This window comes from Myotis davidii, unplaced genomic scaffold, assembly GCF_000327345.1.
Source record: "Myotis davidii unplaced genomic scaffold, ASM32734v1 scaffold668, whole genome shotgun sequence".
NCBI lineage: Eukaryota > Metazoa > Chordata > Mammalia > Chiroptera > Vespertilionidae > Myotis > Myotis davidii.
Window position 1 is genome coordinate 185,030 of NW_006299394.1, and position 13,481 is coordinate 198,510.

The 13,481-nt window shown below is 52.9% G+C and overlaps 1 protein-coding gene across 1 annotated transcript in view; it reads right to left on the minus strand.

The window, feature by feature from the left end:
- UCK2 (uridine-cytidine kinase 2) overlaps nt 1–931 on the minus strand; it is a 13,080-nt gene extending 12,149 nt beyond the window's left edge. The window contains exons 1-2 of the mRNA XM_015571293.1: nt 785–931; nt 449–608 (exon numbers count right to left, since the gene is read on the minus strand). Of these exons, the coding sequence (XP_015426779.1) occupies nt 449–608; nt 785–931 (307 nt within the window). The remainder of the gene's footprint in view (nt 1–448; nt 609–784) is intronic.
- Between the last annotated feature and the right edge of the window lie 12,550 nt (nt 932–13,481).

Below are 13,481 nucleotides of genomic sequence, written 5' to 3' on the forward strand. Positions count from 1 at the left end.
TCCAATTCTCACTCAGAACCCCGCCGAAGGGGCAGTGTGCTAACCTGAGCTTCAGGGAAGCCAACCCCAAATGAAGTCGAACCTACAAGCCTTGTTTAAAATGAGCCAGAAAAACCAGGCAAAAGCTGTTTGGGCAGCCCCCCCTAGCGCCCTCATCTTCCTCCTGCCAATCAGGGAGCTTCACCCCCAGGCGTGTCCGCACAGTGTGGGTGCTGAGGACAGTGAGGCAAGGACACAGGACAGCGTGCAGGTCTCGCCTGGGTCTGGCTCGCCCACACAGAATGGCTCTCGTTCAGGACAGATGCCGCCAGAATTAGGGAGCCACACATAGCAGGCTGAGAAGCCCCCCAGAACCCTGCAAGGCACCCAGCAGCCTCCCTCTCCGACGGGAAACAGGGAAGTCAGGCGCTCCCGCCATCCTAGCTTCACCCCTTCAATCCCAACTCACCCGGGTGATCGAAGTTGAACTGGCCCTTCAGGGCCTTGGCCTTCTGCTCGGAGGTGAGGACACGGTAGAAGCTGTCCTGGCTCAGGATGACCACCTGCTTGTGGTGGTGGTCCACCTCGTTCTGCCCCAGCAGCTGCACGATCTTCGCACAGACGGAGGACTGGAGGGGAGAGGAGTACGGAGTGAGGGGTGCACGTCCTCTGCAGGCAGGGCTTTGGGAGGAAGTCTGGGCTCCAGTCGCAGCGCGGGGGTGGGAGGGGGCGCGGTCGTTCCTGCCTCCCCTCCACATGGCCTTTCCCAAAGCCAACGCAAGTGTCCACCAGTCCTCCCCCCCACCCCACCCCCGCCGGTGCTCTGATGCAGACACAAAGCGGGCAGCCGAGTGGAAAGCAAGCCCAGGGGTGGCGTGCTGGTGGGCCAGACGCTCCCGGTCATGGAGGGGCTGATGGGCGCCCGGGGGCCATCGCTCAGCCCCACCCCCATCTCTATAGCAACAGAATCCGCACCCACAGCACAGCCAAGGCTGTGGCTGTGACCCCGCCTCTGTGGTCCCCTCTGCTCTAGTCCAAGCCCCCTTCACCCTCACAGTGAGCCCAGGCCCGTGGAGCCAAGTGACCTGGGACTGGAGCATCACCAACACCCGCAGCAACCTGGGGGAAGCCAATCCCAAGCGAAGTCGAACCTACAGGCGTTGTTTAAAATGGGCCAGAAGCCCTGACCGGTTTGGCTCAGTGGATAGAGCCTCGGCCTGCAGACTGAAGGGTCCCAGGTTCGATTCCGGTCAAGGGCATGTACCTTGGTTGCAGGCACATCCTCAGTAGGGGGTGTGCAGGAGGCAGCTGATCAATGTTTCTCTCTCATCTATGTTTCTAACTCTCTATCCCTCTCCCTTCCTCTCTGTGGAGAATCAATAAAAAGATATTTTTAAACAAATAAAATGGGCCAGAAAAACATAGAGCCTGTTGACCTGGGGCAGCAGGCACCCAGACTCTTACACGCTTCTCTCCCCTGCTGTCACATTTGCATTTTCACAGAATAGGGGGGTAGGGGGCCGCCAGGCTCCACCCTGCCCCCCCCCATGCCTCCTTCACTTTCCCTCTGTGTCCTCCTCAAAGGGATGAAATGGCACTTCGAGGGTCCTGTTCCCTTAAGGAAAATAATTCATTAAGACTTGGTTTAAGCAGGCAATTACAAGCTTACAGGAAGCCAAAAAGCAGAGAGCAAGCAACTTCCAGGGTGGGCCAAGACTGCAAATAGTTACAGTCACAAGACAAACACCAGATGGTCCCACTTACGTGAGCTGTGGGAGCAGCCACAGCCACAGAGGGGAACGCAGAGCGAGAGCGCCCGGGCCCAGGGTGGGGTAAGGGAGCGATGTTTAATGGGTACGGTTTCAGTTTTACGCAGTCAAGTTCTAAGTTCTGGGGATCCATTGCTCAACAATGTGAATGTGCCTAACGCTACTGAAATGTACACTGAACGAGGGAAATTTATGTACTAGAGGCCCGGTGCACAAAAATTCGTGCACTGGGGGGGGGAAGGGGGAGATCCCTCAGCCCGGCCTGCGCCCTCGCACAGTCCAGGAGTCCTCAGGGGATGTCCTACTGACGGTTTAGGACCACCCTTCTGCAGCAGGCGACCGGATGGGCCGATCAGGGAACCGCCCACCCACCTCACCCTCTGCCTCTGCTGGTCACCACCGCCACCAGCCGCCCATCCCCCATCACCATTCCCTCCCTCTGCCCCCTGGCACACACCTTGGCTGTCCTGGCACCACCTGCTTGCCAGCCCGGCCCCCTGCTGACTGGTAGTTCAGCAGTTCAGTCGATTTGCATATTATGCTTTTATTATGTAGAACATTTTGCCACGATGAAAAAATAGTGATTATGATGAGTCCACATTGAACAGGCAGCTTCTTCCTTGTACCAAGGACTGGGCTCAACATTTTATAATGATCTTATTTACTTATTACCACCTTCTATGACGGAAAGGATTATTATACCCACTCTTCTGATGGTGAAGACGGAGGGGGAGAGAGGTTAAATGACTTGCCCAAGGCAAGTGGCGGAGGAGCCAGGGTTCCCACCCAAGCAGCCAGATCCATACCCAGCTCCCGGGTGACCAGCCCTTCCAGTGGGAGCCGGAGCTGTTCTGCATATCTCTGTGTGCACCGCAATGGTGTGCCCAGAATATATTCTGCCCCTGCCCCTCTGACATCCTATCGAAAGGGGGGAGTTGGGAGAAGGGGTGATGAGCCAGCTAGCACTATGGGCTGCGATCTGAATACAAAGTTAAGACCAGGTCGGTGTGAGGTCGTCTTTAGGAAAAGAACAATCATATGAAAGAATCCCCGAAGGTGATTTGCAGTTTCTTCATTTGTACGGCACTTGGAAGGTACGATCTCATTAAATTCCACCACAACAAGATATTATTAGACAATTTTCTCCTAGTGAGGAAACAAACTGAGTCAATCAAGTTCAATGATTTGCTTAAGGACCCACAGCTGAATCTCGAGCCGCAGGTCCAACTCCAAACACGCCTTCTTCCCACTGTTCCCGAACCGAAGCCCGATATTCCCCATCCACTGGTTCCATGTCCAGAGGACAGGGACGGGGGAGGAGAAGGGAGGGAATTAGAAATAGGGTGCTGCTCTGTCCTTCATCATTAAAGTCCACATGTGCGAAACTTCACACAGCTTCCTATGACTGAAGGCAAGCAAGTGATCTGTGTACCAAAAGCTAAAAGGAAAAAGACACACACACACACACCTGTTCAAGGTATCTGAAAGCTAAACTGGGGTTATGTTCAAAAGAATCCAGCTGTGAGAAGCCGGCAACTATGGGCCCAAAGAATCCTTTGCGATTCAGAGAAGGAGCCGCCGGTCCGGTGCCCAAATGCGCTGAGCGGCCAGCGGCTCGTCCAAGGCCCTCCAGCTGCAGCGTCCAGCAGGACAGCTGTGGAGTCTGCACAGGTTCCCACCTGCGCAGTGTTTCTCCAAAATGAGGCTCACATAGGAGGTGGCTCTGACTGCCGACACTGTCCACCGGGTGGTTGTAGAGTGTTCCGGGGTCTCGAAGACCCTCTGCCCACCCCAAGGCAGCTGAAGGAAGAAAGCAAACCAGACGCAGGTGCACTCCGGCGGCCGCTGGCCAGCCCTCCACTCCAGCCCCCCGAGCCCAGCTGGACAGGTGGGAGAGCGTGGCTCGGCCCCGGAGGGCTCAGGCCGCGTGTCCCTAGGAAGGGCACCCCTACCGCTGCTGCCCGACGTTTCAGAATCCCACCGAGCGGCCCGTCCTGCTGAGTGAGCTACTCCCGAGTCAGGGGAGCAGAGCACAGCCCAGGCCTAACACAGCGGCTCCAGGCGAGGCACGGCTCCTCCCCCGCGGAACGGGCGGTGGGTGCCAATTCAGAATGGTGGGTAGACGCACCAAAGCCCAGCAGCTAACGGTGTTTCGAGCAGGAAGGCCCCCCTCCCTCTCACCTCTGCCTCTGCACAATGACCCCTGAAGATCTAGCCAGGAATATTGGGGACCTGTACCCCCCCTTTACCCCCGACCCTGTCACTGTCGTTAAGAAACAGGCCACTAACTTACGCGGCGTCCAGCATGGCCCCCAGACCCGACAGCACGCACCCGAGGGCAGGGGCTGCTCCCCACGCAGTTCCAAAGCTCGAACTTAGAGGCACAAGCGCCAGTCGTTGGCCCTGGATGCCTGAGACAGAACAAAGCTCCAACCTGCGAAGTCGATTCCCAGTCAAACCAGCTGACAGAGCAGCGATGGGAGGTGCCACACATTGCCTCCTGGGAATATCCTGGCATCCAGTCTTGAGGTCCCGAATGGCCCCAGAAACCATGCATTGCTGAGTGGGTTCTCCTACACACAATACAATGGCCATACCCCCCCGCACCCCCCACACACATACACATGCATAGGCACACACACACACAGTGGGTTCTCCTAGCTACAACAGCCATCACATACATACATACACACACACACACACACACACACACACACAGAGGAATGAGTGGCCAAAAAGCAGCCACAGGTCAATCCAGTCACCTGCAGCTCCTGGAGCACAGGGACCAATCGGGACTCAGCTTTATTCCCAGAGCCTGGCGGGGTTTGGCACCCAAGGGCTCACTCAAACATGAACCTCAGCAGCCCTCTTTTCTTCAGAATTTTACAAATGCAGTTTGCCCTCCTCGTTCTCAGCATCAGCCTTGATTCCATCCTAAAGTATGTAACGACGTGGGCAGACCCAGCTGGCTGTGCGCCCTATCTCAGTGCCTGAATGGTAGCGGGACATGTGACTGCATTTCCCAAGCTCCCTTGCAGCTTGCTGTGCCCGTGCTAAGTTCTGGCGAATTAGAGAAGCAGGCGTGTGAAGTGGCAGCTTCTGGAATTTGCTTAAAGATCAAGGGTACCCTCTTAATTCTCCTTCCTGTTGGCTGGAATGAAGACTTGATGGCCGGAGCTCAAGCAGCCACTTCGCGGCATCAGTGTCACACTAACGAAGGGCAGGGAAGCAGCAAGATGAAGGAGCCTCAGATTCAAATGACCATAGAACTGAGAGAGGAATGAAGAATGAGACATTATCTTGTTTACACCCTGTTATTGGAGGGTTTCTGTCCCTTTGGAGGGACATGATCCTGAAACTGATGTGGACACCCACATAACCAGTACACCTCGCTGTAAACGTTCCCCTGGAAGCTTGGGGTAATCGTCATGTCCTGGGCCAGGAGGCTCCTTATTCATCGCAGGGGCCACGGCCATCTCAGCAGCCAAGTCACTTCCAGGTGAGTTTTAAAGGTGGGGATGAGGAGCCGTCCCCTGGACCAATGGCCCCAGACCACTGGGCACCGCTCTGCCACCTGCCAGGCCGTATGTATCCACCAGGACATGTCAGAACAGAGGAACTTTCTCCCGCCTTCCAGCCCCTTGTGCTGCAGGCCAAGCTCTCCACAGAGGAAACCCAGTTATTACAAAAAGAACTCGGTGAAAACTTCCCCCAACAGAAGCTCTTCCGCCCCGATCCCTGTGCTGGTGCCAAGTTAGGGGGTCCAGCCCAGAAAACGCAGTGAGCAGACTTCACGAGAAAAATGCTGGTCGATCAGTCAGCGACATACGCACGTTCCCAGGACTTTCCCGTGAACTGCCAATCTCATCGAGCTCTGGTCCCAGGAGCAGACGCTCACTTCCGGTTCCTACAATTACACGTTCGGCTCTGTCCCTTCGGTCACGAAGTTCACCGGGTCAGTCAGCTGAAGGGCAGTGAGCAGCTGACACACAGAGCGAGCACGTACCGCGGACGTTACATGCACCCGTATTTAATCTTCAATCCAACTCCGGGAGGCGGTTCTGATGATGCCCACTTTATGTCCACGGGGCAGACAGGTAGACGGCGTGACCTGCCCACCACCACTCAGCCGGAAAGACGCTGAGCCGGCTGCAAAGGCGTCACATGCTCTGAACCACACACCCTGCCTCGCCACGCTGTCACGGGACAGGCACCTCTTCTCTTCCTGGTGCCCCGTGGCCCTGCACACACGCGAGGGCCAACCATGGTGCACAGGAGCTGCGGGCACAGGTGCAGGCGGGCTCTGCAGAACACAGGCTGCTGGCTTCTCTAGACGTTCCTTCTCTGGTAAATGCTTCAAAAAAAAAAAGGCAGCTGGGTCACTTCTGACTCTCTAACTGGTTCTCTGGTAGGAAACGGTCGCTGAGTCCATGGGCAGGTGTTGGGAGCAGAAATGAGCAAGAAAACCTCGCTCTGGACGCACACACAGGTCGTGGGCGGTGGGGCAGCACTGGAGAGAAGCCCTTTTAGAAAGCTGGCACAGCATCCCTGCCCTCCAACACCGACAACTTACAGTGACACCGACCAAGGTCACAGGCGGTGAGTCAGTGTGGAAGCAGAAGGGCCCGGCTCCAACACTGACTGCCACCCTCTAACCGACGCGGGCCGTGGCGACAGGGGAAGCTGGGGACAAATCGTCCCAAATGAAAATTGCGGTAGTTCTTCTGCATCATCTTAAACAACAAAAAGGTGTTGCGGGGGGGTGGGGGGGGGATTGTCCGCACTCCTCTTGGGAAGCCAAGCTCAAGGCACGTGCACACCCTGGCTGACAGCTACCACCAAGCCAGGGCAGCACAGGGCAGGGCTGCTCGCGCTGGAGATGATGTGGCTTGAACCGGATTAAAATCAATCCGTGCAAAACACGGATCTCCGCCTCCCGGCGCCGATTCTGAGCCTGAGTGCGTAATCTGTGGATGCTTCTCTGTGTTCCTCAGAGAACAGACACAGAGGGCACCACACACACACGTATGTGCGCACACATGCTCTGACCGCACCGAGGTGGAGGGCCGGCTGTGCTGAACTTGCTGCTGTGAGGCCCTCTCTGAAGGTGGAAGCAGAGGGGCTGCTGGAGGCCCTTCCTCACTGCATGAGGCAGTGGGTGCATGAGGGGATCTATTCCCTTCCCCTTCACTGAGGGTCCGGAGGCAGGCCCATGGGAGCGCCCAGAAAACTGAGCGCTTTGTCCCAGGAAGAGACCCGTGGCCGCGGCACACACAAGCCACCACCTGCCTCAGCCTCGCTCCCGGAGCAAGGACAGCGTGTCCATTACAGGAATGACGGCCACGACCAAAGGCCTGTGGAGAGGCACAGAAGGAAGCTGACGTCCCTGCGTGTAACACGGAAAGGATGAAGGAGAGCACGGGTGCCGCTGGACCCTCTGCTCAGCCTCCCCACGTCGAGGGCCACCACGATGGCCACTGAGTGCGGACTGGGCAGCTCAGCAGGGCTTTGCTCTCACGCAGACGGAGTTACACTGCCTGTCCAGCGATCCTTATCCACACTGCAAGCCGGAAGCCCGACGACCTGGTTAAGAGGTTTTTATTATTTCCTCCCTAGGGCTCCCCAGCACCGTCTAACTAGAGCAGTGGGGGAGGGAACCGAGCGCACACTGAGCGCACACTTCCCTTCTCCTGCCCCTCAAAACGCAAGTTACCGCTTCCCCTGTGGCACCTGCGGAAAGGGCCCCAGCTCCTCTATCAGCAGACTCAGTCTCCTCGAGTGGCTCCCTCCCATCATTCACCAGCGCTCTCTAAGCCCCAAACTCCCCTGAGATAAAAAACAAACAAAAGCAACACAGACCGCCTTCCTCTGGAGAGGACGGTGCGCGCTGCACCGAATGCCTCGTGAATGATGAGGGCCGCCTGCTGTGGGAAGCCTGCTGTGGGAAGCCGTTCACAGAATCATCCTGGGAACGTGGTGAGTGTCTCCGGCTAACCCGGGAAACGGAAGCAGCACCCAGGAGTGAGGCTGAACTTCTGTTCTGGACCCACACAAACATGTGCAGCTGGTGTGACAGAACGCAAGTGCAACTCCGGGAGGGAGGGAGGGAGGGAGGGATGGTGGCCTTTCCCAGAAAGGAAGCTGGAGCAACTGGCCATCCAGGGGCCAAGAAGTGAGCTCGAGCTAAACCTCTCACCTTCCAGAGAAATCAACTCCAAAGGGAACACGGGCTGATGTAAAACAGAAAACTACAAACCTTTTAAGAAAAACATCGAAGAAGGTCTTCAGGGTCCAGTGTTTGGCGAAGATTTTTGTAGCATTGACACCAAAAGCACAATCCACACAGGGGAAGCGGGGACACGGCGCTTCATCAGCAGTAAACCCAGTGAGACGCCCTCCCCCAGGAGGCAGGCCGGGAGGAAACGCTCCCCAGCGCCCATCACACCAGGGACGGCTGCTCCCAAATACGTAAAGAATTTCAAACGCGGCAGTAAAAAGACGAACAGCGTATCAGAACTAGAGCAGCAGCCAAGAAGAGGCCCTTCACCCAAGGGACACAGACGGCAAACATGAAAAGATGAGCATCACTAGCCTTCAGGGAAATTCAAGTGAAAACAGAAGAAATGTGGTTGGAGCTCACCCTGGGCACCTTCAGGGAGGCAGCCGGCCAATGTTTCTCTCACATCAACGTTTCTCTCACTTCACTCTTTCTCTCCCTTCCCCTGCCTCTCTTTAAAGAAAAAAAAAATTAATAAAAAACATATCCTCAGGTGAGGATGAAAAACATCTATATATAAACATATAAAACTAAAGCCAGGACGGTGAGGAATAGAAGGGGTAGAGAAGACAGGGTGGCTGACAGAGGACAGTGAGGGCTCCGCGACGAGGCAACATCTGTTTTCACTGTATCGGTGTCAATACCCTGGCTGTGTTTTGGGGAAACTGAGTAAATGACACATAGGTTCGTTCCATTATTTCTTACAATTGTATGTGAATCTACAATGCCCTCCAAAGATTGATCTTTAAAAAAAAAGATGAATGACCATCTGCAAATCTGTCTTTGCTGAAATTCGGCCTCTCACACACCACTGTTAATAAGGAATCGATATGGAGGGGATGTACTTTGCTCATGGGGCAGACATAAATTTGTGGGCCAAATAACAGACTGTCGTGGGTGAAACTGTGGCCCCGAGAAGAGACGAACAAGCCCTAACCCCCAACCTCCGAATGGGACCTCATTTTGAGCAAAGGCCTCTGCAGATGTAACTCAGGGAAAGGGTCCCGAGAGGAAATCATCCTCGATTGGGAGCGAGGCTAAACCCCATGACAGGTGTCCTTAAGGAAACAGACAAGGAGACAGAGACGGGGAAGGGTCACGCGGGAGGAGGCAGAGACCGGAGACCCTCCCTCAGCAAGGACCCACTAGCAGGGCAGAGACGGCCAGCGGACCCGTCCTTCGGAGCCGCTGCACCTGAGCTGAACTCTGAGCTTTTGGACTGCGGGGTCCAGAACCAGAAGAGAGCACATCTGTTGTTTTAGCCTCCAAGTGTGCGGCCTTGTTACCGGAGCCCCAGGGAACGAATAGACCGTCACTGTTTGGCGGGTGCGTTTTTTCTAACCGCGGAGCACTTTCGTCCACGTCTATGTCTGCATATGTCCACACACAATGTTTTTCTTCTTCCAGAAGCGATATGCCAGGAGGGTGTGTCATTTCCTTTTAATGGTGCTTTCTGTTTGCTCACAGTAATCTGCTATTGACACATAGGTGTGTCCACTTCATCAAATATCCTGCTTAATAATTAGCGTACAGGCCCCAGACTCCCCTGATTGTTCAAGACTTCACCTGCACCTCACCTGTAGCCTGGGCTTCGGCCGCTGTTTCCTTGGTGACTAAGAAATTTCTAGATCCAGCGATGTGCTCCAGGGTCTTCAAAATGAGTAACAATTGTGCAAAAGTGCCGTTTTGTGTTTTGATAGAAATGCCCATTAAACTTCTGGGCAAGACAGATTAAAAAAAAAAAAAGGCAAGATGATGAAAACCATCCAATTGCCTCAAAGTTCTAAGAGGCGAAACCTGGGTCCTTTAGAATCCCGCTGACACACAGGGCTGGGCCTGACCCGTCTATTGCACCCACAGCGGTCCTGTCTCAGGTCACTCAACCTCTCAGGTCATTACTGTCCGGTCAGCTATGAGTAGTAGCGGCCCTTCATCCCACAAGTAGGCTAATATACACCAGACAGCGCCTAACAAAGATACATATTCAATAAAAACGATTCCCTCCTCAGTGGACATCTCCAAGATGAGGCTGCACTGAGTACAATGCCGCTGTGGCACACAACTGCAAAGGTACAGAATACAAAGTCTGTCTCTATCCCAACTTACCCCAACCATCTGTCTGACTCCTTGGCAGCCTGTTTTCTGTTCCACGCACATCCGTGCAGAGGCGGTCACTGCATCACAACATGGGTAGCACACACTTCCCAAGCACAGACGCTAACACAGTGCTACCTGTACCTCATTACACTCATGTGCGTGAAGATCATCCCATCAGTACAGACAAGGACCTCTCCTTTTTCAGAGCTGCGTAGTATTCCTCATATGAAGGACGCCCACTACTCCTCCACCAACGGACATCTAAATTGTGCCTCACTTTTCTAACACAAGCCTTAGACATGGTGTATGTATATACCTGTAGGATACAGGTCAGGAGATTTGCTAAGGCAAAGAATCTGCATTTTTTTAAAATTTCCATACACGCGCCCAGATAGCCCCCATCATCAATGACTTCCATACACCCATTTCCCCATACCCTTAATGATAGCTAACTTAATGCAATCTGTTAAATTTGCTGATTATAAGTGAGGATAAACATGTTTATATGCTGAAAAGCCTTCTGCTTTTCTTTTTCTTATTGATTTATAAAAGCTCTTTATATGTCAAGAAAACTGGCCATTTCTCATTTATATCACAAATGTTTTTTCCAGTTAACTGTCTTTTCGCTATATTTTTTTTAATTGTTTAAGTTAATTTTTACTTTTAATATATTTTTTATTGACCAGAGAGGGAGAGGGAGAGAGAGATAGAAATATCAATGATGAGAGAGAATCTTTGATCAGCTGCCTACTGCATGCCCCACACTGGGGATAGAGCCCACAACCCGGGCATGTTCCCTGATTGGGAATTGAACCGTGACCTCCTGGTTCATAGGTCAACACTCAACCACTGAGCCATGCTGGCTGGGCTGTCTTTTTACTTTAAAGTAATGTTTCCTGGAGAAAACTTTTGTTGATGTAGTTAAATTGATTAATCTTGTAATGTGTTTTTGTTATATTTAGAAAAAACTTTCGCCTGCGGAAATTTACAATAAATTCACCCTGGCTGGTTTGTTCAGTGGTTAGAGTTGGCCCGCAGGGTCTCTGGTTCGATTCCCAGTCAAGGGCATGTATCTCAGTTGTAGGTTCCATCCCCAGCCCCAGTCAGGGCTCCTGCAGGAGGCAGTGTGTCTCTCTCATGTCAATGTCTCTCTCAAGTCAATGTCTCTCTCTCTCCCTCTCTCTCTCCCCCTCCCTTCCTCCCTCCCTTCCACTCTCTAAAAAGCAATGGAAAAAAATATCCTCGGGTGAGGATTAAAATTATATATATACTAGAGGCATGATGGGATTAAAAAATAAAATAAAAAAGAAATTTATAATAAATTCCCCTACGTTTTCTTCTCCCGAGTGACCCTCTCTCCCTTTTTTGCCCAAGACCCCAACCAGAACAGCGGAGGGACAGCAGAGGGCAACAACCCAGCGGCTGCTGACCCCGAACCTGAACCTGAGGCCCGTCGCCAGCCCTGGAGTGCAGGGGGCAGCTGTGGGAGCTTCCTGCGCACAGGCAGTTACAGAAGCACCTGGTCCCTCTGGAATCGGCCGGAAAGAGACACGGGATCCGCCTGCAACCCTCCGGCCCACAGCTGCACCCACCAAACTGTGCACGGGCGCCGGTGTCGGAGCAGGAACCTGTGGCGAGTTAGGGGCACGCTGGAGGGGAAGCCATCTGTCAAGTCACCTTTCTTCAAAACACCCCCGCAGGGTGTCCGGTGAAGTGGGGAAGCCTGCTGCTCCCCACGACAAGGAGCTGAAATAGGTGCGCGCGCGCGCAAACACACATACGCGCGCGCACGCGTACCCAACACCACAAACTGAAGACCAGTGGGAAGTGTCAGCCCCTCAGCCTCCGGTACACAGTGCATACAGACGTGGAGGCAGGGGATGAAGACGCACATTGAATAGCATGTTTCTCCCCTCCCCCTCGATCTCTTTCCTCCCGCCTCACCTGGCCCCGCTCCTGCAGATCTCCAGGAACCAGCCCAGAGACAACCCGGTCAGAGAGAACTCTACGCACCTCCTTCCGCATGTTAAAATGAGGTTTAACAACTCGTATTCGGAAAACTGGATATCCACAGGCCCCACAAAATAAGTGAAGCTGGGACCTTATCTCACACAATATGTAAAAATTACCTCGAATTCGATCAAAGGCCTCAGCACAAGAGTTGAAACTTTAAAACTGAGGAGAAAACAGGAGCGTGTCACTGGGTTCAGCAATGATTGCTAGAACAGGACACTAACTCCACGGGCAACGAAAGAAAATTAAATATGATGGACTTCATCAACATTAAAAACTTTTGTGTATCAAAGGAAACTATCAACACAGTAAGAAAGCAACCTAAGGAATGGGAGAAAATGTGCGCAAATCACGCATCAGATAGGGAGTTGGTATATGGAATACTTAAAGAACTCCTACAACTCAACCCAAAAAACCTCATGAAGAAATGGGCAGGAAGAACCGATATTTCTCCCAAGAATATGTGTAAGATGCTCAACATCACTTCTCATTAGGAAATGTAAATCAAAACCACAATGAGCCATCTCTTCACACCCAGTAGGATTGACTGTTATAAGAAGAAGAAAAATCTAAACTCACAGGGTTAGTGAGGATGTGGGGAAATTGGCTGCCTGTGCACTGCAGGTGGGAACACAGAATGGTATGGCCACTGTGGTAACAGGACAGCGACTCCCCTAAAAAGGAAGCACAGATCCACCCCCTGACCCAGCCACCCCACTTCTAGGCATAACCCCAAGAACTGCAAGCCGGAAACAGTTATCTGTCCACCGCTCACAGCAGTGTTATTCACAAAGGCAAACGGTGGAAGCAGCCAAGTGTGTGCTGACAGAGAATGGATGAACCAAAGAAGGCCTAAGCACACAGTGGGGCATCTAATTCACTCTGAAAAGGAAGGAAACTTGGACACATGCTATAATGTGGATGAACGTGGAGATAATTCCTCAAGAAATTAAACTAAATAAAGTAAGGCAGTCACAGAAGGACAAATACCATGAGATTGCACTTATGAAGGTCCCTAGGGCAGTGAAATTCATAGAGACAGAAAGTAAAATGAGTCCTGCCAGCATGGTTCAGTGGTTGAGCATCAACCTATGAACCAGGTCACAGTTCAATTCCCAGTCAGGTCAGGGTATGTGCCTGGGTTGCAGGCTTGGTCTCCAGTAGGGGGTGTGCAGGAGGCAGCCGATCAATGATTCTCTCTCATCATTGATGTTTCTCTCTCCTTTTCTCTCTGAAATCCATCTCTATATGTGTATTTTTTTTTCTTTCTCTTTTTAAAGTAGGATAGTTGTTTCCAAGAGCCAGGGGAGGAGAGAATGAGATGTTCTTGTTTTATGAACCCAGAG